The 27,341-nt window shown below is 41.8% G+C and overlaps 1 protein-coding gene across 1 annotated transcript; it reads right to left on the reverse strand.

The window, feature by feature from the left end:
- Positions 1–1,087: 1,087 nt before the first annotated feature.
- Positions 1,088–25,622, reverse strand: FCRL4 (Fc receptor like 4). Its single transcript, XM_024750864.1, has 12 exons — positions 25,501–25,622; positions 23,544–23,567; positions 17,516–17,770; positions 16,240–16,494; positions 15,527–15,805; positions 14,423–14,710; positions 9,302–9,412; positions 8,129–8,156; positions 7,300–7,382; positions 7,032–7,100; positions 2,773–2,804; positions 1,088–2,675 (listed from the first exon to the last, which is right to left on the reverse strand). The coding sequence occupies exons 1-12, from the start codon at positions 25,559–25,561 to the stop codon at positions 2,559–2,561; spliced, it is 1,602 nt and encodes a 533-aa protein (XP_024606632.1). The 5' UTR covers positions 25,562–25,622; the 3' UTR covers positions 1,088–2,558.
- Between the last annotated feature and the right edge of the window lie 1,719 nt (positions 25,623–27,341).

The following is a 27,341-nucleotide window of genomic DNA, read 5'->3' on the forward strand; positions in this document are numbered from 1 at the left end:
ACTGGAAGATGAGATATCCAGAGATGGATGTCTACTCTGATTCATGAGCAGGGGCCATATGGTCTGGGGGTTGGAAATAAAAAAGTTAGGAGATTAGGAAAAAGTTACATGGGTGGACCTCTCTGATTGGACCCAGAGCATGAGAGTATTTGTGTCTCATATGAATGCTCACCAAAGGCCTTGCTGCAAAAGAGGATCTCAATAATCTGAGGGACATGATAACTTGCCCTAGGTGAACGTCAGTCAGCTCTTTACCCGGCTTCTCTGCTGCTTACTCTAAGGGTTCATGTAAAAAGTGGCATCGGTGGAAGATGCAGAGGTTAAGTATGTACTCAGTTATATAAGCATGTGCTCACCATGGCCAGTCTGGCCACTCTTAAGTGCCCAGCCTGACAGATACAGAGGCCAGATGGAGTTTGATAAAGTGCCAGATCCATGGGGGGGCCAGCTTGTTACATGGTAGTAGAGTGTTTACATTAGATCTCTTCCATTCTGGAGAGGGTGGTTATTCTCCTCAATGAAATAGGTAATTCATTCATTCAAAAGTATTTATTAAGCACCTACAATGTACCAGGCACTGTTCTAGGTGCTTGGGATATATCAGTGAACAAAAGAGACAAAGGTTGTTGCCCTGAACTTACTTTCTAGAGGGCTGACATACAATAAGCATAATAAATAAGAAAATTGTATAGTATATTTTAAAGTGATAAGTGCTGTGGAGAAAAAAAGTAAAGCAGAGTAAGGGAGATTGGGAGTGCTTAACTTTTTATCATGGAAATTTGAAAGATACAAAAGCAGAGACCAGTATAAACCCTCCTTCCTCCTGTAATGTACCTACCACCCAGCTTCAGAAGCGGTGCTCACATGACCAAACTTGTTTCATCTATACCCTTACCCACTTCTTGCCCACCCTCTCATTACTGGATTATTTCAAACAAAAGCATATCATTTAATCTACAAATACTTCAGTATGAAGTAAAAAATGAATATTTTTTAATAAAAACATAGCCACAATACTATCATTTATATCCAAAACACATAAATTCTTCAAACACATAAATTATCCAAACATAATTTCTTTATATTAATGTACAAATTTCATTTAGTATTCCATAAGTAATTCCTTTTTAACTTAATTTGTTTGAGTCCAGCCTCACTTATTCTTTTTGACTGACATGTCTCAAGTCTCATTTAATTTATAGGTCTTCCCTCTTTCCTTCCTTCCTTCTTTCCTTCAGTCATTTGTTTGTTGAAGAAACCAGGTCATTTGTCCTATAGGATTTTTCCATAGTTTAGATTTTTCTGATTGCAATCCCATGGTGCTATTTAACATAGTCCTTTGTCCCATTTATTTCCTGTAAACTGGGTAGTTAGACCTAGCGACTTGAGTGGATTCAGTTTCGATATTTCAGGCATAAATACTTTGTAGGCGGTATTGGATACTTCCATCAGGAGGCACATAATATTAGGCTGGTTTTTGTATGTCAACTTGATCAGTAGCATGAAACGTTCACACAAAATAGTCGTTTTCTGTTTCTTTCAGTCTTTCTTCATCCATTGGAAGAATTATTCTAACATCACCTTTTTGATAACTCAAAGATACAGCTCCTACAAGAAAGGCAGCTCTGTATCCTTTGAGTAGGGAATAGTATTTAGAGACTACAACATGTGCAATGGGTGCTCATTGTTATTGAGTTGTTAATTATTTCTAGACATTTCCAGTGGACAGAACTAGGAAATAAATAATTTTTTTAAAAGGCAGGGTTTGAAAAAAAAAAGACAGGGTTTGTCATCAGTTTGTACTAACATTTCCAATTCAAATTTAGGTTTTGGGGGTTACTTAAAGTTACCTACTTAACTTTTTAATTTTATATTTGTATTTCTTGCCTCCAATGTTAAAAATCTTTGTCCCTGATAACATTAACATAATTAGCTTTTGCTTTTGGAAACTCAGTCTAGAGCCTGCTTCTTCAGGTCTTCTAATGATTTTTCAAAGTAGTTAATATAAACTTAAATTCCTTTATCAGTAAACCACTTGGAATGGATTCTTCTGCCTGCAACTGAATCTTGACAGTGTAAACAGTGTAAGCAGGAGGGATGGGGTTATGCATTACCTGTAAAGTACACATGCAGCCACTCATAGTGAAACTAATTGATGCAGCTGATTCCCCAGTGGGAGAATTGTTGAAGATGTATTAAACAGAGACCTGAGTCACTTGGTCCTTTCTGTCTAGATGCAAATCCCAGTTCTCCAAAATTTATGCTTCTGTTTTTCAGCAGCAGTCCTTCTCCCCCCTTATTCCTTTCCCCTAAATCACACCCTAGGGAACACATTAGGTTAGGCTCAGAGCAGGTACACAGGCTCTTTTTTTAACCATGGACCCTGGTCATTTCAGTGACGTCTTTGAGGGGCTTTCCCATCACGGCATCAGAGTGGGTGAATCAGAAGTCCTGGGAGTGAATGCACATGGGCAAGAAGAACCAGAAAGTTGGAACTAGTTGGTCACTCTAGAGACCTCAAGGACTGCACTCAGCTGGGTCTTGGGATCAGGGACAAGTCACATGAGTAGGACATCCTTGTAATTTTCCACGATATCTTCATCTTTAGAGCCGACCTTTCCAGCTGAATCATCTCGGAGCTGTGTCTTCACCTCAGAGTAGACAATTGAGGCATGCTGGGGTGGAAAAAAGGTAGAAGAAGAACTGGAAGGAGAAGGAGTATGAGGCTATAAGCAGTAGTGGGAGAGAAAACAGTCAGGAAATGAAACTCACCTGGTCCTCTAGAGATGTTCTGAAGGTATTTCCTGTGGAAGAAAAGGAAACCACTGAACTATGAGTATTGGATCCACTCAGAACTCAGTCTTATAGCTTATTTCCCAGAATCTGGGAGTCACTAGGCCTTTTGCATTGATCGTCATGTTTTCTCCTCCCCGACCCCCAACATGTCCGACAACACGTGTGACTTTGTTTTACCATTTCTTTCTTTTTTTTTTTTTTTGCGGTACGCGGGCCTCTCACTGTTGTGGCCTCTGCCGTTGCGGAGCACAGGCTCCGGACACGCAGGCCCAGCGGCCATGGCTCACGGGCCCAGCCGCTCTGCAGCATGTGGGATCTTCCCGGACCGGGGCACAAACCCGTGTCCCCTGCATCGGCAGGTGGACTCTCAACCACTGCGCCACCAGGGAAGCCCTGTTTTACCATTTCTTAACCCAGCCCTCTGCATGTCCTTTTCAGGCTCCCTTAATACCACAGAAAGAAATCTCACTCCCTTCCTTTACCAGATGTTAAGAGACAATTTCTCTCTTAGCTACAATTCTTGCCTCTCTTAACTTCCATCTTAACAACCTTGAAGTCCAACCCCTGCTTGTTCTGCAAGTTCCCACTAGACCTCTTCAAATGTCTGCCCTGTGAGAAAAATTCTCTTGCATTAGCATGTTCTGGTTATTGATTTTATTGCCAAAGTTTCTTAGAGATGGAGCCATAGTGAGAGAAGAGTTTAGCAGGTATGATTTGTCATATCCTGCATATTAGAAATTAAGAATCTTAGAGAAGGTAGAATCATGAGAGCTATATATAGTAATTTTATGGAGAGATAGAGCTTGGGAAAAAAGATACATCCTGGAACTCTTTTGTTTTCATTATATTTTTACCATAGACCTTCTGGATTTACAGATCTTTTTAATGACCTGATAGAAGCTATGTACTCCCTCCCCAGAACAATAGACATATGCATGGAAATTTGCATAAAATTTCAGGGGCTTCATGCAAACACTGAGGCACTGGTGAAGAAATCTTGCTACAGATCATCAACACATAAAGTGCCTAAAATATAACTCGTCCACCAACAGAGTGCTCAGCTTCAGTGGTGTTTTGACAAATATGTCAAGGACAGAGTGTGAAGAGCAGCAACTGATCAAGGTGACGCTATAAGATGTACCCAATTAACCCAATCAAATTGGTGGCAGTTCTATCATTCAAAAGGTCCTGATTAGTGGGGATGGCTGAGAAACCAAAGCAACAGACAAAGCAGGTGTTCAGGTGACGCATGTTAGTCAAATAGAGCAATAGGCACTATATGAAGCAAATATTATAGCAAAACAGAAGACTTAGTCTTTTACTGGCTTGTGACCTTGTAAAAGTCCTTAACCTCATTTGTAAACCATGTTCAGGATCACGTTACAACTGAAATTTCTACTAGGCACAAAAATACTGGAGAGGTGCTACAGGTAGAAAAGGCAGCTTACAAAATGGAAGAAAATACTTGCAAACCATATATCAGATAAGGGATTCATATGCAAAATATATAAGGAATTCGTAGGACTCAATAGCTAAAATAACAAAAATAACAATAACCCAGTTTTATAATGGGCAAAGGTTCTGAATAGATGTTTCTCTAAAGAAGACATACAAATGGCCAACAGTTATTGAAGAGGTTCTCAACATCAAAAATCACACAAATGAAAACCACAGTGAGCTATCACCTCACACCTGTTAGGATGGCTATCATCAAAAAGACAAAAGATAACGAGTGTTGGCAAGGATGTGGAGAAAAAGAAATTCTGGTACACTGTTGGTGGGAGTGCAGATTGGTACTGCTACTATGGAAAACTGTATGGAGGTTTCTTAAAAATTTAAAAATAAAACTCTCATATGATTCAGCAATCCCACTTCTGAGTACATATCCAAGGGAATTGAAATCAGGATCTTGAAGAGATCATAGCACTATTCACAGTAACCAAGATATGGAGACAACTTAACTGTTTATTGATGGATGAATGCATAAAGGAAGTATGACACACACACAGACACACACAGACACACACACAATGGAATATTGTTCCACCTTAAAAAAGAAGGAAATCCTGTCTTTTGTGACAACACAGATGGACCTGGAGGACATTATTCTAAGAAAAATAAGCCAAATACAGAAAGACACAAATACTGTATGTTCTCAAACTCATAGAAGCAGAGAGTAGAACGGTGGTTCCAAGGGGCTGGGGGAAAGGAGACTAGAGGTATTGCTCAAAAGGTACAAAGTTTGAGTTACGAAGGATGAATAAATTCTGGAGATCTACTATACAGCATAGTGCCTACAGCTAACTATATTCTATTGTATACTTAAAGTTCGCTAAGGTAAATCTTATGTTAAGTGTTCTTACCACACATCATCATCATCATCAAGTGTGTGGAAGGAAACTTTGGAAGATGATGTATATATCTATGGCCTTAATGGTGGTGATGGTTTCCTTGGTGTTAATTTATCTCCAAACTCATGAGTTGTATACATTAAATGTGCATGGCTTTTTACATGACAAAAAAAAAATAGTGAACTACTTATAATATGCTAGAATATGGATGAATTGCAAAACATTATGTTAAGTGAAAGAATCCAGACCTAAAGATTCCATTACATAAGATTCCATTTATATGAAATTATAGAAAAGCAAAACTATAGGACAGAAGGCAGATCCGTGGGTGGCAGGGGTGGAGCTGGGGGGGGGGAGATTAACTGCAAAGGGGCATGAAAGGACTTTCTGGGCTGTTGGAAATGTTCGACATCGTGATTGTGGTGGTGCTTCTGTGAATAGATGCATTTACTAAAATAATTTGAACTGTGCGTTTAAACGTAGAGAATTATATTATATGTCGATTATACCTCAATAAAGCTGATTAAAACAAACAATGAGTAGATTAGGAAACAGAGTACATCACACTAAGTACTGTCTCCTAAAACTTTAGTTCAGTTGTGTGTGTGTTTGTGTGTGTGAGTTCACATTCACACTGCTTAACAGTACAATTTGCACTTCTTACTGCAGATAACAATAAAAAATATTTCAACACCGTTATCTAGAGCGTTGAGAGGTCTGACTCATGACTGGTGGTGGGATTGGAAGAAAGCTGTGGGTCAGCAAGGACCTGAAATTCCCAGGTGTCCCCAAGGACAGATGTGGTCCACGTGGGAGACAGAACAAGCAGGAGTATGGTCACCTTGGGTCCTGTTCAATAGGGCCTCCAGGTACCAAGGGAATCCAGCAGCAGGAAGCTGGATGTGATTGACTGGAGGTGAGGCCAATGAAGGAGTCACAAACAACTCCTGGAATTAGAAATGTACCAGCTGTGCCAAAGGAATTTTAGGAAGGAGGGGTCCAGCAGGAAACCTCAAGAGACCACACGTGTACCTTATACAGGGGAGTGCCTGCGTAACCATCTGCCATCCCAGAGAGGCAGAAACCAGCTTCCAAAATACCAGCTGAAGTAACTCCTTTCCCACTTCTTTCTCCAGGCTAATTAGGGGAAGCCAACCAAAGAAACAGAGAGGCCAAATCTGCCTCGTCCTCCCCCTCATCCCTACCACTGCCAGCTTCCATTCTGAAATTTCCCTGAACTAGGAGAGGGGAAAGTTTTGCTTAACATCTTCAAACTAGGTGTTCTAGTTACTTAATAGAGACTATGACATAAAGTGTCCACCTACTGTCTATTGTCTAAGATAATGTTTTGTAAAGACTTTGGCTGCCAGAATTTTCATCCAGAGTGCCCGAGAAGATCTCTCACAGAAGAAAGTTTAAACAGACAGTGGGAGACGGAAGATTTTTGTAATTAAGTCATGAGTCTTGCTTGTTCAGTATACTGGTTACACAGGGTTGTTATATGGATTAACTAAACATATACATACATATGTATATTTTTCTATATTATAATGCATATATATCCTTATCACATAATAGGTGCGTTGCAATCATTCATTCATTACTTAAGGGAAATCTTTGTACATACACCTTCATGATTATAATATCTGTTAGAAGGATGTTTAATTTTTGTTCTGATCATCAGCAAAGATATGTTATGTAGTTTTCTGTGTTTGCCTTCTCTCTTCAGAATCTAAGCATCACACTGTAGGGATTTTTATCTGCCTTGTTCACTGATTTACTCCCTTTACTTAAAGCGGTACCCATCACATAGGAGGTGCTCAGTAAATATGTGTCAAATGAATGAATATAGTTTGCAGCAAGAATCTCTCCCCAGTGACTTACCTTCTGCTTGTTCCCCAGGCTGGATAATCTGGATCTGAGAATATACCAGGTCTCTTTCTTTGGGGTGCACTGAGAACAGAAAAAGCAACACTTTCTAAGCTGTCCCAGTCAGTGGGGCGTGCTGCAGGTGCTTCTTCCTAAGCAATTATTTATTGTGAATGTCTGGGTTTGGGATTCTTAGGGAGACCAGGGGCCTTTGCCAGGCCTCAGAACAAAGTACCTCCCCCTGGCTCAGGCTGGGAGCAGTTTCCTACCAGGAAATCTTTACCATTGCCATACAACTGCTGCAGCTCCACTGGGGCAGGGCACATGGGATGGAAGGACACTCCTGGGCCTAGGGTCAGGGGTCTCCTGCGAGGCACAGAAACACAGGATCATCCTTGGAACATTATAATATGCACAAGAGTGGGATAGACAGAGACAAAAAGGAATGGGGAGAAGTCAGCAGAACAAGGCCAGAAGAGTCTCTAACATCATAGGAATGTTGATCTCATAGATAGAATGGTCACTCTCAGTTGGTCAAAAAAACCCAGCCTCATCACCTGGAGGAAGTGTCCTCAAAGCATTCTATCTGGACAATTCAAGAAGAAATTAGACATAATCCATGCTCCAAGTCCCTGACTATAAGACTGAGGCACTGACACAGACAGAAGAAGACCGTATTTTCCAAACCAAATTTAAACACACAATATCTGATGAGTATATGAGCACATGTGGGACAAAAAGAAGATTCCTAGAAGCTGAGGTTCCTCTAGAAAGTCTAGAATTAACAGTCATTTTATACGTAGTTATAGTAACACGTTGCCTAACTATAGGACTATTTGCACCAGAAATATTCTGCGGCAACCTAGAAAATCTATAACCTTTGGTATCATCCATTCAGATAAATTTCAAATAAGAAACTGATCTAAATACATGCAAAATCCATTATACAAACTATTAGAAGGATTCTAGGAAGCTGTGATTGTGGCCATTTTAAGGAATGTGAAAACGGGAGTATCTAGACACAGGGACACAGAGAAATCACTTAGCCTAAACTTGCAGCCCCACAGTTCTGCACATTTTATTCTTCGGAAACCAGAAGGCTGAGGCCTCACCTGGTTGTGTCTCCCAGAGAACCATCTCCTGCAAAATAAAACGAAGGCAGATTGTGTCAGCAGAGGGAGCTCATTCTCAAATATTTCACACACATGCACTGCCTAAGAGAGGTCATCAGAAAGTTATTTCAAACATGGGCCCAGTCCCATATTCTCATGAAAACCATGTGAAAAAGAACTGAACAAAGCATATAACTTGCCGGGGACAGGGCTACACATTTCTATGTTGAATATGCAATTATTTGAGACTTATTAAGGTTCAAGGCTGTGTTGATCTACCTCAGGAAATACTAAGTATAGCCAAATTTGTCTTTCTTGCAGAGTAGTGAGGGGCTGTAGATGGCTTTCCAGGAACATCTGTGGTTATGCCCAGAGGAACCTCAGTCTCAAGCTCGTTAAGGAGACTCATGGTCAAAGGTCCAAAGCTCCCTACATTCAGCCCAGTGCAGGGCACATAGCAGGTGCTCAGAAGGATCTGGTGAGTTGAGTTGAATTGAATTAAATTAAAAGACAGGGATGAAGGATGGGTAATTATACTAGAGCTGAAAAAGTTTCTGTGCCTGTCTTCTGCACCAGGTTTCCTGGCATCTGAAACTACCCTGACCTGGGTTAAAGCAAGAAGCCTTTGGAAGCACATGGCAGATAGCACCAGGGAGAAACTCTCTCCACCAGGTAGAGGGGGAGGCAGCGGCCTGACCTGTGGAGAGCAGAGCCATTGGAGCACAAGGTGCTCGTTTCAGGCTTTGACTCTGGCAAGTCTCTGAGGAAGAAGAAGGATAAAGATTAGCCAGCTCCCATTCTCAGTCATTTCTTCATAGGGGCTTCCAGTTTATTTTGATTGTCCACTTCTAGGGGATGTAGGGTGGGCTGAAGCATCTAGTTGACCAGTCTGTTTGGACCAAAGAAACTACCCAAGGAAACCATTTAAAGTTTTTGAAACTTCACATTAAAATGTTTATTTCCTCCCTACCTTTCCACTTGAGGCTTTGTAAATTAGACTAGATACCTATTAAGGAAACTGCCATTTCAAGGAAGAGTATGAGTGTGTCTATGAGCGCTGGGGTGGTGAGGTAGAGAACGGTGGCGTGGCTGTTACTGAGGTTGGGATGAGCTGGGGTGTCTGAGGCAGGGACAGGGCATGGGCTCTAGCAAAAGGTAAGAGAGAACACAAACCTAGTTTCCTCTGGTACCAGCAGTAAAACAGCAGGGCCACAGCCAGGAGAACGCTGAATGTCCCCCCAGTGGTTCCCGCAGCAACAAGGCCTTTTCTTTTCCCTGGGGTGCCTGGAGGGGAAAAGCCTGTATGAGCCTCCACGGGAGGGGTCTAGGGCCTGGAGCCCTGGAACCTTTCCTCAGCTTGGCTGGGGCCTCGAGCCCTGGTAGAGGGAAGAATCTAAAAGATGAGGATTCATGGGGGCCTTTGAGGACTAGGCTAGGACTGGTGTGGCACAGGAAGCAGGTTTCTACTTGTGGGCAGCACAGCCCTGAGCCTGCATGTGACAGGAAGTGACTCACTGTGAAGGGGTAGAAGACAAGAGCCTGGGTGGATTGTGGCAAAGGGGAGAAAGGTAGACAGCTCCCTCCACTGACCCCCAGACATCATTTCAGAAATTAATATTTGGGGGAAAATCTACATCTGCCTCTCTATCTCTCTATCTATTCTGTACTTTGGCCTTTTGGAAATTTCCCCTAGACATCTGGAAAGATGTTATGCAACAGCGGCTTGGCAGCACCTAACTTTGGAACAGCAGCCTGCCTGAGAAAGAAAGCAAATATCACCACTGATTAGGGCACTAGCTGAACCAGCAGTAACTCTGAGATTGCTCTCCATTAAAAACATATATTGGGACACCACAATGAAATGCCACCAGTTTCCTTCCTCATAGAAGCCTGAGTCTTTGAAGGGGAGGTGGGAAAGAAACTGATGGAAGGAATAAACTAAATTGTTGGGGAATTCTGATTTTTCCATTGGATCCATTCTCTAAGGCAAGGGTGTCCTCTCTCACCACTCCTATTCAACATAGTTCTAGAAGTCCTAACCAGAGGAATCAGGCAAGAAAAAAATAATAGAAGACCTCCAAATTGGAAAGGAAGAAGAAAAATTGTCTCCGTTTGCAGGTGACATGATCTTATATAAAGAAAATCCTAAAGACTCCACAAAAAATCTGTTAGAGCTAATAGACAAATTCACTACAGTTGCAGGATACCAAATCAACATACAAAAATCAGCTGTGTTTCTATCGATGTAACAATGAATTACCCAAAGAAGAAATAAAGAAAACAATCCCATTTTCAATAACATCAAAAATAATACAATACTTACTAGTAAATTTAACCATGGAGGTGAAAGACCTGTATATTGAAAACTATAAGATATTGTTGAAAAAAATTGAAGAAGACACAAATATGGAAAGATATCCCATGTTTGTGAATTGGAAGAATTAATATTGTTAAAATGTCCATACTATATAAGTCATCTACAGATTCACTGCAATCCCTATCAAGATTCCAATGGCATTTTTTACAGAAATTAAACAAATACATTGTATGGAACCACAAAAGACACCAAATAGCCAAAGTAATCCTGCAACAAAAGAACAAAGTTGGAGGCTTCACACTTCCTGATTTCAAACTATATAACAAAACTAGAGTAACCAAAACAAATTGGTGTTAGCATAAAAACAGATACATAAATCAGTGGAACAGAATCAAGAGGCCAGTCATAAACCCATGCATATACTGTCAACTAATATTGGATAAGAGAGCCAAGAATACTCAGTGGAGAAGATAATCTCTTAATAAATGGTGCTGGGGAAACTTGATATTCACATGCAAAAGAATGAAACTGGACCTCCATCTTATACAACTCATAAAAATTAACTTGAAATGTATTAAAGACTTAAATGTAAGACCTGAAACCATAAAACTCCTAGAAGAAAACATAGGGAAAAATCTCCTTGACATTAGCCTTGGCAATGACTTTTTGGATAGGATACGGTAATCACAAGCGACAAAAGTGAAAATACACAAATAGTACTACAACAAATTAAAAAGCTTCTGCACAGCAAAAGAAATAATCAGCAAAATGAAAAAGCAATCTATAGAATGGGAGAAAATACATGGAAATCGTGTATCTGTTAAGAGGTTAATATATAATAATATAAGGAAGTCATAAAACTCCATAGCAAAAAAACCCTCAATCCAATTTGAAAATGGACAAAGGATTTGAATAGACATTTTTACAAAGAAGACATGCAAAACTAACAAGTTCATGAAAAGGTGTTCAACATCATTAATTGGGGAAATGCAAATCAAAACCACAGTGAGGTAGCACCTCACACCTGTTACAATGGCTTTTTTTATAAAGTTTGTTTAGAATCATAGCATAAGCAAAAACAGTCAAATTGGGCTTCCCTGGTGCCGCAGTGGTTGACAGTCCGCCTGACGATGCAGGGGACGCAGGTTCATGCCCCGGTCCGGGAAGATCCCACATGCTGCAGAGCGGCTAGGCCCATGAGCCATGGCCGCTGAGCCTGCGCGTCCGGAGCCTGAAAATGTGTCACACTTACACTAAATTAAGGATGTTGAATTATGTTACTAACGTATGCAACTTTAATTTTGTTTAACACTCTGCCAAAATAAACTTTATTCCCTATAACTTAAAAAAAAAAAAGAAGACTAGGAATAACAAGTGTTGGTAAGGATGTGGAGAGAAGAAAATCCTTGTACACTGTTGGTGAGAATGTAAACCTGTGCAACCACAATGGAAACAGTATGTAGGATCCTCAAAAATTTTTTAAAAATAGAACTACTGTATGATCTAACAATCCCACTTCTACGTATATATCCAAAGGAAATGGAATTACTGTCTTGAAGAGATATCTGCATCCCCATGTTTATTGCAGCATTATTTACAATAACCAAGACATGTGCAACCTACATGTTCATCGATGTATGAATGGACAAAGAAAATCTGGTACATATATATATATATAATATTCCATCATGATGGAAGGTGAATATGATGGAATATTATACAGCCATAAGAAGGAAAATTCTGCCATCTGCAACAACAAGAATGAAGCTTGAGGGCATTATGCTAAGTATGACAAGTCAGACAGAGGGAAAGATCTCTGTCTCTCTGAGCTTAAAGATTGTATCGAGGTTCAAATCTGGGCTGCCAGGTATAAGCTTTGTGACCATAGGCAAATTACCAAACCTTTCTGAGTTTCACACTCCTTTTCTGTAGAATGGAGATGATAATATCTTTATTTTCTAGGATTATGACTACGATAAGCAAAAATGATATGTGCAAAACTTATTCATTCAGCAAATATTTATTGAATGCCTAATATGAGCTAAGCAGTGGAATAGGCACTTGGGATAAAATATGGTCAAAATAGAGATTTACCTTTATGAGGCTACTATGGGAGGTGTGGAAAGAGACAGAAAAAGACTGCATGGCATGGCAGTTGGTGACACATGCTGTGAGGAAGAATTAAGCAAGACTTGGAGAGGGAGGGCCTTGGTGAAGAGCTGCTATGTTACATAGGGTGGCTGGGAAGGTCTCATTGAGAAAGTGAGTAAGGTCCTGGAGGAAGTGAGGGGATGAGCATGAAGATATTGGGGAAGAGCAGTGCAAAGGCCCTGAGGTTGGAGTGTGACTGGAAGTTTCGAAGAAGAGACAGGGGGCCATGGTGGCTAGAGTGGAGAAGGTGAGGAGACAGTGGTTGGCCATCAGGTCAGAACAGCAGGATAGCCAGATCATCAGGATCTGGTGGGACATTGAGAGGACATTGGCTCTCCCTCTGAAGGAGATGGGAAGCCATGGGAGGATATTGAGCAGAAGAGTAACATGATCTGATTTATGATTTAGAGAGTTCCTTCTGATACTGTGTTGAGAACAGGTTGTGTGGAGCCACAGGTGAAGCAGAAAATCAGAGTGTTATTGCAATCATCCAGGTGGCTTGGATCAGGTGGTAGCAGTGGAAGTGGTGGGAATTAGTCATATTTTGGTGATACTTTGAAGGTAGAGCTATCTGGACTTGCAGGTGTATTAGAGTTGGAGGATCTAGAGAATCCGCCTGCCAATGCAGGGGACACGGGTTCGAGCCCTGGTCCGGGAAGATCCCACGTGCCACAGAGCAATCAAGCCCATGCACCACAACTACTGAGCCTGTGCTCTAGAGCCCGCGAGCCACAACTACTGAGCCCGCGTGCCACAACTACTGAAGCCCTCACGCCTAGATCCCGTGCTCTGTAACAAGAGAAGCCACTGCAATGAGGAGCCCACATACCGCAACGAAGAGTAGCCCCTGCTCACCACAACTAGAGAAAGCCCACACGCAGCAACAAAGACCCAACGCAGCCAAAAATAAAATAAATAAATTTATTTTTTAAAAATGTGATGGGGATCCAGTAAAAAGAAAAAAAAAAAACCTTAAAAGGGGTATCTGATGAATAGGTATAGAAGTACCATTGGAGTGAGGCAATCCTCAAGGTGATGGGTTTGAGAGAAAACAGAAGTAAAGAGAGTGAGTAGAGACAACTCTTTTAAGGGGTTTTACTGTAAAGGAAAGCAGGGAAATCTAGCTTTCCAGTAGTTCCTCCATAAAACTAGCTTTATTGGATAGCCTGGGATGCAACTGAACCTGAGATAGAGGATGAGTTGAAGCCCCATAGAAACCATTTCTTTAGTCCCAAGGGAGCTGAGTGGGCACCTGGCTTGACCTAGTATGACTCCTTGGAGACAGAGGAAGGTAAAGATATAAGCTACGACTGTGCTATCCCAAAGGAAGGCTTATCTCCTCTGTGGACATAATGGGGCTCTGTAATCGCTCCTGGTACTTGTAAGTTTCCCGACCTGCATACAAGTTGGTATTGACACACTCTTAGACCTACAGTAATGGAGTAAAGGGATGTTTTATGTCTTTGGCCCTGTGGAGGATTACCAAAAGGAGAGTATAGTTGACGCTTAGGGTGAAGGAGCTATACCCTACCCTAAAACACTGCTAATGACAGAAGACTGCTGTTTGAGAGCAACACACAATGGATCAGCGTACAGGCACACAGAATCATCCCCGAGAGATGAAATGGCCCCTGGCCAGCATTCCCTCACTGTAGTACCTCCTTATAACCCGAATTATTGATATTTAATGGAAAAAAGTGAATATCGCAGTGGAAAATGGCAAAATGGAAATAGAAAAATTAGAGTCACAAAGATAGTGTTGGCTATGCCCACCCCTAATTTGAGAAATCTGAGAATAAATAAGGTCAATGGGGATTAAGACTTACTTCTCACAGAGACGTTCACCGCCTCGCTCTGGATGAGGCCATAGCCATTGTCAGCTGTGCAGTAGTAGCCCCCTGCGTGGCTCTCCCTGATAACAGCGATCTCCAGCTCTGCTCTCTGGGAGCGCTGACTTTTCTGCCCCAGACTCTCCCTGGTGTCCTCTCTGTGCCAGGAGAACGTGGTGTTCCCCGTGCCCTCAGCCACAGAGCAGACAAGGACAAGTATCTCCCCTTCCACCACCGGGTCCCCCTGGGGCTGGGTCTCCAGGAACACTCCAGACACGGGGATTCCTGTATGAACACAGACAACAGGTGAGGGCATGGTGAGAGGAGGACAGGGTTGGGGTGTTGGACAGGGTCACTTTTTATGGAACTTCAAGATATACTCTTCTGCAGGTGTTAGCACTCTAGCTCATAGACTGTGGATTTGGGACCTAGAGTATCATTAAATGTAGTAACCTTTCCATCCTGATGCACAGACTCCAGGAGAGAAAAATTGGGTCTCCCTGAAAAATCATTTGGGTTTTATGTCCTTTCCTAGTTGTCAGTGTGAATTATTTTGACCTGGGAGAAGTAATAGCAATAGTGACTATCCTCACACTGACCTAGACCACATCCGTTTCCAGAAGTCCTGCTTTGGTACCTAAGACAAGCTGATATTTATTGTATTTATCTTTGTGTGTATGTATGTCCTTCTCTTCTGTTTTACACATCACACTGTTTGTTGTTACTGGTTAGGGTCCACCTCTGTGGATATGTGTCTTCTAAATAGTTTGCCCCAAGATCTGACATCCTAGAATCTGTCGATTCAGTAGCAGAGAATTTTGTTTCTTGTTTTCATTTTGTTTTGCCCAACTCTTGTATCTGCCTCCGTGAATCACCTCTGTCATTTCAAGGTGCTAGAATTTCAAAGAAAGACTAAGTTTTTAGAGAAATAGAGGTGGAAATGAAATCCTGTATTTCTTTTATTATCTACCTCACTTCTCAGTCTAAGCCTGGTGCCTCTGTCAGGATGAAAAAATCCATCTGTACTGGGCAGTCCCTACCCTCACTGGGCCAGAAGGAGCAGTCAGGGGAGACACCACTGCCCGGCTCTCCAGCACTCACTCTGCACGTCAATCTGAAGTGGAAGGCTGCGTTTGTGGATGCCGCTGGTCATGGCCCCACACCAGTATGATCCTGAGTCTTCTCTCCAGATGGCTGTGACCTGGAGTTCTGGGGACGCACTCCAGTTTGAGAGGATGACCCCATGGTCTCTGAAGAAGACAAAGCGAAGCCGAGTGTCCGACCGCTCTAGAGGAAGCTGTGTTTTACAGCTCAGGTTTACAGAATTCCCCTCTGTAGGCTGGGAGTCTGTGACTTTCAGCTTTGGACGTGGAAATAGCTCTAGAGAGAAGAGGTGAATCAAGTTCTCAGTATGAGGCAGGCTTGGATTCGCGGTTCTGGAAAACTTCAGACACCCAGCAAGACAAACTTATTGACCCCTCTATCACATTTTTCTTTCCCAGAATTATTTAATTCAAATTGTTCCACTTTCTCTGTCTCTTAGAGGACGTGGTCTCAAATATTTCCAGAGTTTGTTATGATATCAACTTATATAGGGAATTCCCTGGAGGTCCAGTGGTTAGGACACTGTGCTTTCACTGCCGAGGACCCTGGTTCAATCCTGGTCAGGGAACTAAGCAGATCCCACAAGCTGAGCGTCACAGCCAAAAAAACCAAAAACCAAAAAAACACCACTTACATAGATCCCCGCGGATGTGCCCAATTTACCCTGCCCTGACATTGCTAAGCAAATTTGTATGAAATGAAGTGTTTACCTTGAATTCGAATATTTGTGAGACTTGTTCTCAATACACGATTGTTTTCCAAGGATCCAGTGCATTGGTAACAGCCACTGTTGTTTAAACTTGCACGTGATATCAGAAGATCCAAGCTTTTATTAGAATCAGAAATAACTTTTCTATTCCAAAAGTACCTCAGAGTAGTCAGTTTCTCTCTCCCCCTATTCCGGCATCTCAGAATCAACTCGTCACCTTCAAACACAGAATGTGGGGCCTGGAGGATGAAGGAGGCTGGAAACCACACACAGATAAGACATTGTCATTGAGGCACTCCTTCCTCTGTGCATCCTGAATTACAGAGGTTTTTTTTTTCTTCCTTTTTTCTCCCCCAGGATTTAGTCTCCTGACTCAAGCTCACTCATTTCCTTCCAAATCAGTTGACCTGCTTCAGATACAATTCCTAAATAAATCCCAAACACGTCTCTTTAACCATTCAGGGACAGATTCAGAAATATAAGGATTCTAATGTGGAGAGGAAAAGCTGAGAGGAGGTGTGACCGGATCTCTGACGTCATTGATTACGGAGAAGATCAACACCGACTTGCTCACCAAATAACAGAACGGGAGTCGTCAAAGACGTAGTTCTTGGAGAAATACACTGGGAATTGTGACAGTGCATTGGAGTGCGCTACGCAGAGGGCTTATGGTCACAGATACAAATTCAGAGTCAAGGGACCGTGAATGCGGTCCACTCATGAAGCTCTCATGCTCTTCAGATTCTGATTACAGGCTAGTTCTATCCTTTCTCTCTGAGACGATGCAGTGAATGCCTGCTCCTATAGACCAATGCCTGAGGAGTGATCTAAATTTTCTGAAATAGAGAAAGGACATATCCTAAGATAGGTGAAGACACAAGCCCTGAGGCTGGAGATTTCCCACCTCTGAATTCTTATTTTATGGCACTTTTCATTTTCTATTTTGTGCTTAGTACATTCATGTATACGTAAGTTCTCCCCAAGGAGGCTGTAGAGCCCTGGAAGGCAGGACCTAAGACAGCTTCACTTTTGAATCCCCTAAAACTAAAACTTCCTTCTTTAATTGTGTGTGTAAGAATGTCTGTTGATTAATATCAGACATTTAAACTCTAATGTCAATAGTAGTTTGAAAAACACTTATAGACAGTGAGGGAGGACATGAACCTGAAAAATCAAAGTTAGAGTAGAATGAAGGGCCTCAGTTCTTGGAAAATCCAGGGAGCTAAGATGTACTGCAACCACTTCCAATGTTTTAACTAATTCACCTTCTTTCTCACCTGTAGAAAAGAGCAAGTGCACAGGGTTACTCGGGAGTGAGCCTGGGACCTGGCAAATGTACTGTCCAGAATCACGAACCTCGAGGGTGTTTCCTTGGGTTTCACTTGGACGTTGTCTTCCAGAGTACAAACGGTACCATTTTATTTTCTCTGGTGCATAGAAGTGAAATCCATTGCAAGTCAGATTCACTCTCTCTCCACGGAAGACAGTGGTCCACGGAGGCTGGAGGGAAATCATGGGTTTGGGTACAGTAGCTGGGGAGAAGAGAAATGAGTCTGAGGTGGAGGTGTCTGCAGTCCCCACTGCAGTGGCTTGTGTGGAGTGGACTGAAGCACCCAGCTTTGGTGAGTCTCTGAAAGGCCCCCTGGCGGGGCTGCTGTTTCCCCAGGTTTCAAGTTTTCCAGCTGTGTTCACCTTACCCAGGAGTGCAGCAACTGCTCTGTGGTCTACAGAAACAGACTAACCTTTCAGAGGGCAACCCCAGCAGGACCTACTCACCACAGAAGATCAGTGATGGGAGGCTCGCAAACCCCCTTACCTTTTCCAACAGGCCAGGTCCTCAAGTAGATTCCTCCTGAACTCCCTCCCACCTGGGCTCTTCATGTTACACACACCTCTCTTACATGAGCATTTGTGTGGCGTGGCCATATGGTGGGGTGAGGGATTGTAGAGGGAGGGAGTATAGGAATTGGGGTCAATTATGCAGTTATGGAAAAGGGTCCATAGTATGTTTTTCCAACAAGAAGTAGGTAGGGGAGGGGTGAGCAGGCTGTTGTCTGAAGTGAAAATTATATTGAAATAGCTACAAAGAGTATGAGTGCTGGGAACTAGGTGCTTCTAACTCCCCATACCCCAAAGATACTCTTTCATGAAAATAAAATGTGGACCCTGCATAAAATCAGGCCTTAAGATCTTTGAATAATTAATGGACAGAAGCTGGAGAATGTAAGGGTAAATATCAATACAAATTAAAGATAAGAGGTTTAATTCTCCCTGTTGAAAATAAGGGAAACAACTTCTCCCTCTGTTTTTTTCTTTCAGAATTTCTTTCAAATGTATGTGAATCTTTATAATGGCTAAAAAGCCTCTTGCCAGTCTCATAACTCAGGAACATTTTTCTCAAGAAGGAGCCAACTTTTTTTTTTTTTTTTGCGGTACACGGGCCTCTCACTGTTGTGGCCTCTCACGCTGCGGAGCACAGGCTCCGGACGCGCAGGCTCAGCGGCCATGGCTCACGGGCCCAGCCGCTCCGCGGCATGTGGGATCTTCCCAGACTGGGGCACGAACCCGTGTCCCCTGCATCGGCAGGCGGACTCTCAACCACTGCGCCACCAGGGAAGCCCCAGGAGCCATCTTTTTGAAATGCAGATGTCTAGGGGGATAGCTCCCCTGGATCCTGTCTCCCCATTCCTGTGGCAGGGTAAGCATTTACCTTTGGTAGGTACCTTGTTGCAGTATGCAAGACTACCTCCAGTCCTAAAGATATGAGATGTTTATTCCTCCTCTGGAAAAAAGCCAATAACCATGATAAATTTAGGATAAACTATGTGTGACAAAAGGTGCTGTCAAGTCCTCCTGCTTGAGAACTAGTTACTGTTTAATCTTGAAAACATGTATGTAATGGGCTGAATCCCCTTGGCAATATAAGAGTGAGAGATCCTTTTCTGTCTTTGCAATCTCTTGGTGGATTGTCTGTGATGAGCATGTTTATTATTAAGCGTATGGTTTAATGCTTCTTCAATGCTAAAAGTGTTTGCTTTCTTTATTACCTTTGTGGAGAGGATTTCTGGGTTGGGAGATTTTGTTTTTAACTTTATTTCCTGCAGCCATTACTGTGGCTCTTTCTTATCTGAGTTTATTTCCTAAGTTTTGTAGCTTCAAGGTGTGAGAGTTAGTAACTGGAGGATGAATCTAAAATTATTTTGAGCTGAAGGCATTTGAGAATAGATTTTATTTTATTTTTATTCTGAATTCTCTTATCTGCCTAAAAGCAAAGCCTGTGAAGAGTTCAATTGTCATAAATCACCTCCCCGGGAGCAAATAAATGATCAGCTCTTATCACCAGACACTGGAAGTTGGCACCACACCTAAAGCAGAACTTGTCACAAAACTAGCATAGCTCCCATCTATTCTCTTAAGGGCCCATTTATCTTTCCTAAAAATCATTTGTTTTCCAGTAAGTAGCCTTCTCACCTGCCCCTTTCCCTATCCAGATGTTATATAAGTCCCAAATTCTAACTGCCTCCTTAGTTTATATTTTTCTGTGTATTCCCGTAAGTTTTTAATAAAAAAATTTGTCTTTTCTCTTGCTAGTCTACCTTTTGTCAGTTTAATTTGCAGGCCCTCATTATGAAAACCTAAGAGGATAGAAAAAAAAAGGTTTTCTTCCTTGACATAATAAAAATAATCACAGACCAAATTATTCACTATTGGAAACACCCACTCAAACATTCTTACCCCTTTAACACTACTATTTTCTAGCCTGCACAAAGATCAATGTTTTGATAGGCTAATCCTTCATTGTGTATACAATGAAAATTTATTGTAAAGTGATACTTCAGATTCTGCCAAAGATGCAGTAATTCATGAAGGTGGTAAAAGTGTTGTGGGACCACGGCTCTGTTGGCTCCCAAAGCCACTGGCAAGTGTAGTAAAGCAAGATTTGTTAACAGTTGAAGAGGAGCAAACAATGATAGGGAAAATATTTGTTTGGCTTCTGAAAGTTAGTCCCAATGTCCTTCTGTTGAGCCTGTTGCCCACCAGTGGGTTTGAAAAACAGAAGCACTAACTTGCCCAGCCACGTGACACAGTTCTGAGTAAGGAGATGTCAGAGGAATAAAGCTAGGAGTGAACTAAGGGGTGAGGATTCTGAGGGAAGATTTTTCCTTTATGATGAAAGGAGAGAAGCATAGCAGGGGAGCTCTTTTGCAGTTTTAGTTTCCTACAGCTATCACATACAAAACAAAACAAAACAAAGCAAAAAAACCCACACAAAAACCAATATTTGATTCATGCTTTGTTCTACAAATTGGCTTGGTAATCTAAATTCTGTGATGTAGAAAATAAAACACATTATTTCCATTTGTATTGTCTTTTTTCCAAAAATAAAATCTCATTGTTGGGGATATGCAATTTACCATAAAATCATAAGTGGAATCAATTAAGTGTGTTTTTATCTTAGTACTTTTTATACTCAGGTAAGGAGGACTGTCTGTATTCAAGGGCGTACAAGCAATTGTTTTTTTAAAGCTTGAGACTTTAAATATTCTGACCTTTTTCTGTAAGAACTGCCCCAAATATGTCTTAGAATTGTACCCAAATGTAATGGAAATACTCTGTTTGGGGGCAAAAACTGTAGAATAACCTGAACGCTTGTTTTAAATAAAGAAATTAAATGTTCTGTTCGATTATAGAAACATTCATGTGTCTCTGCAGACTTTTTTTCCTTTCTCTTTCTCTAGAGATTTATACAGATATACTACGCCCCAGTGAGTACGGGGTTGTGTTTCTCTTAAAGAGAATGGAAATCTGCACTGTTTATGTTCCTGGGAAGCATCTGGGGTTAGGGAAATGGAGACTGGGCAGTAGGTCTTATACTGGAGGGAAGGGAGAACTTCTTTGGTGTATGCAGCTTTATTCCTCGCTGGTCCAAGTAAGTTGCTCCTGCCATGTACAGGTGGCCCAGTGGTCAAGGGGAGACACAACTTGTCAGCATCTTTAAGAGGTTGGGACTGAGTCAATGGGTTCTGAGATTAGCTATATCTACTAGCTGACACTCTTTGTATTTTATTTCTCCATCCTAGAATGTTTAACAAAACCTAGTCCAGTTAAGATCTCCTCCCAGTTAGGCAGAGATTTGTGGGAGATGGGTTGTAGCCACAGCACTGAGGGGGAGAATCACAGGCCCAGAAGCTGCAGGGGATGGTGTGCATCAAGGGGCAGTGGCTCCCACTGGCTGGAGCTGGCTGACCATAAGAAGCTCCCTGGATGGGGGGTGGGGGTGGGCTGGACAAATCAGCGGGGATTGCCAAAACTCGTGGAGACAGCTCCCAACAGAAGGCTGAACTTTCTACTGACCAGTAGGATGGGGGCTCAAAGTTATCATGATCTGAGCTTATTAATAGAGAAATGTCTACACAGAATGCTGAAGTTCGGGATGAGTTGGTTGCCCATGGCTCTGTCAAGCTTGGGGGGACATGGGGAAGCCGGAAAGTTGGTTGCACCTCAGCCTCTCCCAATGAGGTAATGGCTTATTTCTGTCCTTCCCCTCTTAAGATTCTATGCATTCTGTCAAGTTGGCTAGAATCCCACATCAGGTGGGGACACCCCATTTCCTTGAATTCTGTGACATGTATCCCAGCCCTGTCTCCAAGATCATCCAGCACGATGTCAGGTTTCAACCAGGAGTGTGACTCCCAAACTCTTAGGGTCAGAGTCGTAAGACATGTTTTCACCTGCCCGTAGTCCTCAAGAAAATGATGTGGGCACAACAAGGCCTCTTTTTACAAGTATTTGAGATACAGGATAGCTATTAAGATATCCAGAAACAACCAGACAAGGATGTCACAAAGAAAGAAAACTACAGGCCAATATCACTGATGAACATAGATGCAAAAATCCTCAACAAAATACTAGCAAACAGAATCCAACAGCACATTAAAAGGATCATACACCATGATTAAGTGGGGTTTATTCCAGGAATGCAAGGATTCTTCAATATATGCAAATCAATCAATGTGATAAACCATATTAACAAATTGAAGGAGAAAAACCATATGATCATCTCAATTGATGCAGAGAAAGCTTTTGACAAAATTCAGCACTGATTTATGATAAAAACCCTCCAGAAAGTAGGCATAGAGGGAACTTTCTTCAACATAATAAAGGCCATGTGTGACAAACCCACAGCCAACATCATCCTCAATGGTGAAAAACTGAAAGCATTTCCACTAAGATCAGGAACAAGACAAGGGTGCCCACTCTCACCGCTCTTATTCAACATAGTTTTGGAAGTTTTAGCCACAACAATCAGAAAAGAAAAGGAAATAAAAAGAATCCAAATCGGAAACGAAGAAGTAAAGCTGTCACTGTTTGCAGATGACATGATACTATACATAGAGAATCCTAAAGATGCTACCAGAAAACTACTAGAGCTAATCAATGAATTTGGTAAAGTTGCAGGGTACAAAATTAATACACAGAAATCTCTGGTATTCCTATACACTAATGATGAAAAATCTGAAAGTGAAATCAAGAAAACACTCCCATTTACCATTGCAACAAAAAGAATAAAACCAAAATTCAAATAGAGTCATGTACCAAAATGTTCATTGCAGCTCTATTTATAATAGCCCGGAGATGGAAACAACCTAAGTGTCCATCATCGGATGAATGGATAAAGAAGATGTGGCACATATATACAATGGAATATTACTCAGCCATAAAAAGAAATGAAATTGAGCTATTTGTAATGAGGTAGATGGACCTAGAGTCTGTCATACAGAGTGAAGTAAGTCAGAAAGAGAAAGACAAATATCGTAACTTAACACATATATATGGAATTTAAGAAAAGAAATGTCATGAAGAACCTAGGGGTAAGACAGGAATAAAGATACAGACCTACTAGAGAATGGACTTGAGGATATGGGGAGGGGGAAGGGTGAGCTGTGACAAAGCGCGAGAGAGGCATGGACATATATACACTACCAAACGTAAGGTAGATAGCTAGTGGGAAGCAGTCGCATAGCACAGGGAGATCAGCTCAGTGCTTTGTGACCGCCTGGAGGGGTGGGATAGAGAGGGTAGGAGGGAGGGAGATGCAAGAAGGAAGAGATATGGGAACATATGTATATGTATAACTGATTCACTTTGTTATAAAGCAGAAATTAACACACCATTGTAAAGCAATTATACCCCAATAAAGATGTTAAAAAAAAAAAGAAAACAACATCCTTATAAAAAAAATAAAAAGTAAATAAAAGATATCCAGAAACATAAAAGAGAAAGGGAAGGAAAAGATGGACTTACCAAGTGGTCCACTGACTGGAGCTGCTGCAAGAGAGTCAAGAGCAAGGCATCAGCACAAGGCAATGAGTCCCAAACCATTCTACCGTGAGAGTTCACCCGCCCATTTTCGACTTCCAGCCAAACGGAGGAGAAGCATGCCCAGTTCCACCCACCCTGGAGGAACAAGATAACGTCATGGCCAAAAGCTCAGGCTGCAGACTCAGGAAGAAACAGGTTTGAATTTTAGCTGTGCGGCCCTGGGCAAACTACACAAAACCTCCAAGGCTCAGTTTTCTCCTCTGTAAGATGGGGGCCATCAAACTGACCTCATGGCCGTATTTTAATGAGTTAAATTAGTAAGTCGTCAATTAAGGTTGCTGTAATTGGTTTTTTTTGACATGACTGTGGCTGCTGCTGAGGCTTGGCTTCACTATCTTCTTGCCTGGAGTGTTATTCTCCTCCTTCATTATGAAGCAAAAGCAAGTTACACTCACACATCAAAGCCCAGATACAATCCCACCTCCTCCATGAAGCCCTCTGAGATGCCTGTAGGCTGCAGCACATTCACTTTTCTATTGATTCAGAACCCCTCCCATTCCCGCTCAGTTGAAACTCATAACTGGACATACAGTATGGGGCAGTGGTTAAAAGCACAGCTCCAGTATCAGATTATAGGTTTGAATCCTGACTCTGCCACTTTACTACTGCATGAAACTTAAGGCAAGAGACCATCTCTATGCCTTAGATTCCTTATCTGTAAAACAGGATTTATAGAAGTTCCAGCTCATCGATTGTTAGAGGATTGGATACATTAATACAATGGGATATTCTTAGACGACTGTCTGACATAGGGCTCAGCAAGAATTAATTATTATCAGCAAGAATTAATTATCATTACCCTATGATCCATTGTGTAATAATTTTCTTGTATTGCCAAGTCAAATGCTCTTTTATTTGTCCTTTGATTTCTTTATCAGAATGTCAGTTTTTGAGGGCAGAGGCCATGTCCTCCATGTCCCTGCATACTCTGCATTGCCCCGCACCATGCTATGCCCCATATAGCCATTCATTCACTATTTACTGAGTTCCCATAATGTGCCAGTCACACTAATAACTCTTCCTTTGTTTTTTTTTTTTTTGCGGTACGCGGGCCTCTCACTGCTGTGGCCTCTCCCGTTGCGGAGCACAGGCTCTGGACGCACAAGCTCAGTGGCCATGGCTCACGGGCCTAGCCGCTCCGCGGCACGTGGTATCTTCCCGGACCGGGGCACGAACTCATGTCCCCTGCATCGGCAGGCGGACTCTCAACCACTGTGCCACCAGGGAAGCCCCGTACTCTTCCTTTCTTAATTGGAGTCTGGAGATATAGCTGAGAACAAGGCAAACACATTCAACAAAATTCAGTGTACAAATGACTGACTGGTCTTTATTTCCCTAAGCTTGAGCTACTAGAAAATCAGTGTCTCATTTGGACAAATATTGGCAAACAGGGAAGAAAAATCAAAGGGAAATTGTCTTATTTCTCCTCTTCTCATGCTTTTTGCGAACATCAGAGCAGGTTTGATCTTAGAATACAAGAAAGAAATAACTATTCTCAGCAGAAAATCATTCTACATCAGCTCACGGTCAGAACATGGTCCTTTCACAAGGGACTCAGTTCATCTTTCACTCTTGGTTTTCATGATCTGTAATTAGAAAGGTAACCAAATTTAACTGTAGTTTTCTGCACGGAAAGAAAAGCCCACTTTTGGGGAGGTAAGAGGAATTTTTCATAGGCAATTAAAAGCAAACAAGGAACACATTACTAGAAATAATTTTTTCCCTCTCATTCCATTGTATCAATATCTTTCCCCTTTGTTCATTTTCTGCTGTTCTAAATGAGATTAAAATCCATTTTTTCAGCAGCACAGAGGAGAGGTCTTTTACCTGTGGAGAGACTCCGTTTTCCCAGAAAACAGAGGCTTCCCCCACTACTTACCGAGGACCAGCAAGGATGCCCACAGTAGCATGGAAGTCTGCTCTGGGGTCCTGAGGAGCATCTCATAGGAGACAGGCCAGTTCCCAGCGCTGGAGAGTGAGTTCAGCAAGTTGTTCCTCTGAGTACAGCTGGTTGAGTTAATAAAGTGAAAGGAGGAAGTAGGGGAATCTTTCTTAAAATACCGAACAGTTATGTTACGAGGTGTAAGAAAATCTCAATGACGGAAGTCAACATATGATAAAAAAAAATATTTAAGTACTGCTCTGATATATTGGTATGAATAGCCCCTCAAGGCTTTAGTTGTCTTATTTTCAGAAAGCTCCAGTCTCTGCCTTCCAAGGAAACTGCAACTTATTCTCTCTGCTACCAGACATCAGGTAAGACTGCAGTTCTGTTGAGATTCACATAATCCAAGGATGTGTCTAAATCACTCCTGAGACAGAAAACTTCTCATTCAATACAGAAATGCCCTTCTCTGACCCCTGACAGACTCTGCTGGACCACCTCCAGATGACCATCTGTATATGATGAAATATCTGAATCATAAGACAACTTGCACCTTGTCTGACATATATGAAAATATCCTGACTCATTTGTCTCAGAGGAGGCCACAAACTTTGGTCTGAGCAGGCAGCAACGAATAAATTACAGCCCCATCACTTTCTTCCTGGAGAACGGACTGTGAAATTTTTAACTTAAGGTCCTAGAATCCAAAATTTGCTAAAGGAATGAATGTCTCAACAAATACATATTGATTATATAACTGTATGTTAGGCATGGTGCCAGGTGATGGGAGCACAGTGGTAAGCAAGACTCGATAAGCTTTCATTCTAGTGGGGAGACAGAAAAGCCAACAGGGAGTTAAATATAGAGTGAAAAGTGCTCCTAGAGTTCAGTGGGGGGGAAATCTGACCCAGTTCTGGGGAATCAGGAGAGGCTTCCCTGTGGAAGAGACACCCAAATTGACTGAGAGATGAGCAAGGACAAAGGTGAATGCAGTGGCGTCACTGTCTTCGTCATACTCATGATATCTGTGAACAACTGACCGTTGGCCTTCCTAGGAGGCGAAAATAACAGACATAGGATGAATTATGTGGAACGGTCTGCATTCTTCTCTTACAGCAACATTTTTCTATAGATCTATAATAGTTTCTTTCTCTAATTAGGGGTTTGTATTGAACATCAGTTCCAGGCAATGTCCATGAACTTAGAAGTAGCACAACATAAATAAAATGCATCTCCTTTAAAGACTTTGTAAAATGTGGTAAGGGCCAAAGTAGACATAGGCATGAGGCACAATGGGAACATAAAGAGTGTCAAGGTGGCATTTATGTCCTTTGTCACCTAGCCCTGGGACCTTTCTATCATCTTTCAGCTCCAGAGGGGTGAGACATGATGAACCTGGATTCATATCTTGGCCCCAACTTTTATTAGTTGTGTGACTTCGGTCAAGTACTTAGCCTCTTTAGGCCTCAACTTCAACACTGGTATAAAGAAGATAAAAATAATATCCACTTTAAGGCGATGTTGCTATTGATGTGTGTATGAATGCAGTAATGATGTAGAACTCGTGGCCCAGTGCCTGGCACCATGTAAACACTCAGTAAATCACTATTATTATTTTAGGACCATGAGCTGGAGAGCACTTTATAATTGATGCAGTATTCTACAAAGAGTATTTTAGACTAAGCACTAATAATATTGATTGAGTAAAGGTTGAGGGGAAGTTGAAATTACATCTTCTGTTTTCTCGCTTCTGGCATCAATTTTATTGAATGAAGGATTTTCAATTAGCAAATAAAATTTTATATTTATGACATTATATAAGATGTCCAAACACA

The sequence above is a fragment of the Neophocaena asiaeorientalis genome, unplaced genomic scaffold (genome assembly GCF_003031525.2).
Source record: "Neophocaena asiaeorientalis asiaeorientalis breed wild unplaced genomic scaffold, Neophocaena_asiaeorientalis_V1.1 scaffold315, whole genome shotgun sequence".
Classification (NCBI taxonomy): domain Eukaryota; kingdom Metazoa; phylum Chordata; class Mammalia; order Artiodactyla; family Phocoenidae; genus Neophocaena; species Neophocaena asiaeorientalis.

Bases quoted from the DNA above. Each gene is read 5' to 3' on its own strand.
- FCRL4 (XM_024750864.1), bottom strand. From the start codon at position 25,561: ATGCTCCTCAGGACCCCAGAGCAGACTTCCATGCTACTGTGGGCATCC. The intron at 8,157-9,301 runs GTTTGTGTTCTC...TTTATTTTGCAG, and splicing joins CTGGTACCAGAGGAAACTAG to GAGATGGTTCTCTGGGAGAC. The intron at 7,383-8,128 runs GTGAGGCCTCAG...TGTGCCTCGCAG, and splicing joins TCTCTGGGAGACACAACCAG to GAGACCCCTGACCCTAGGCC.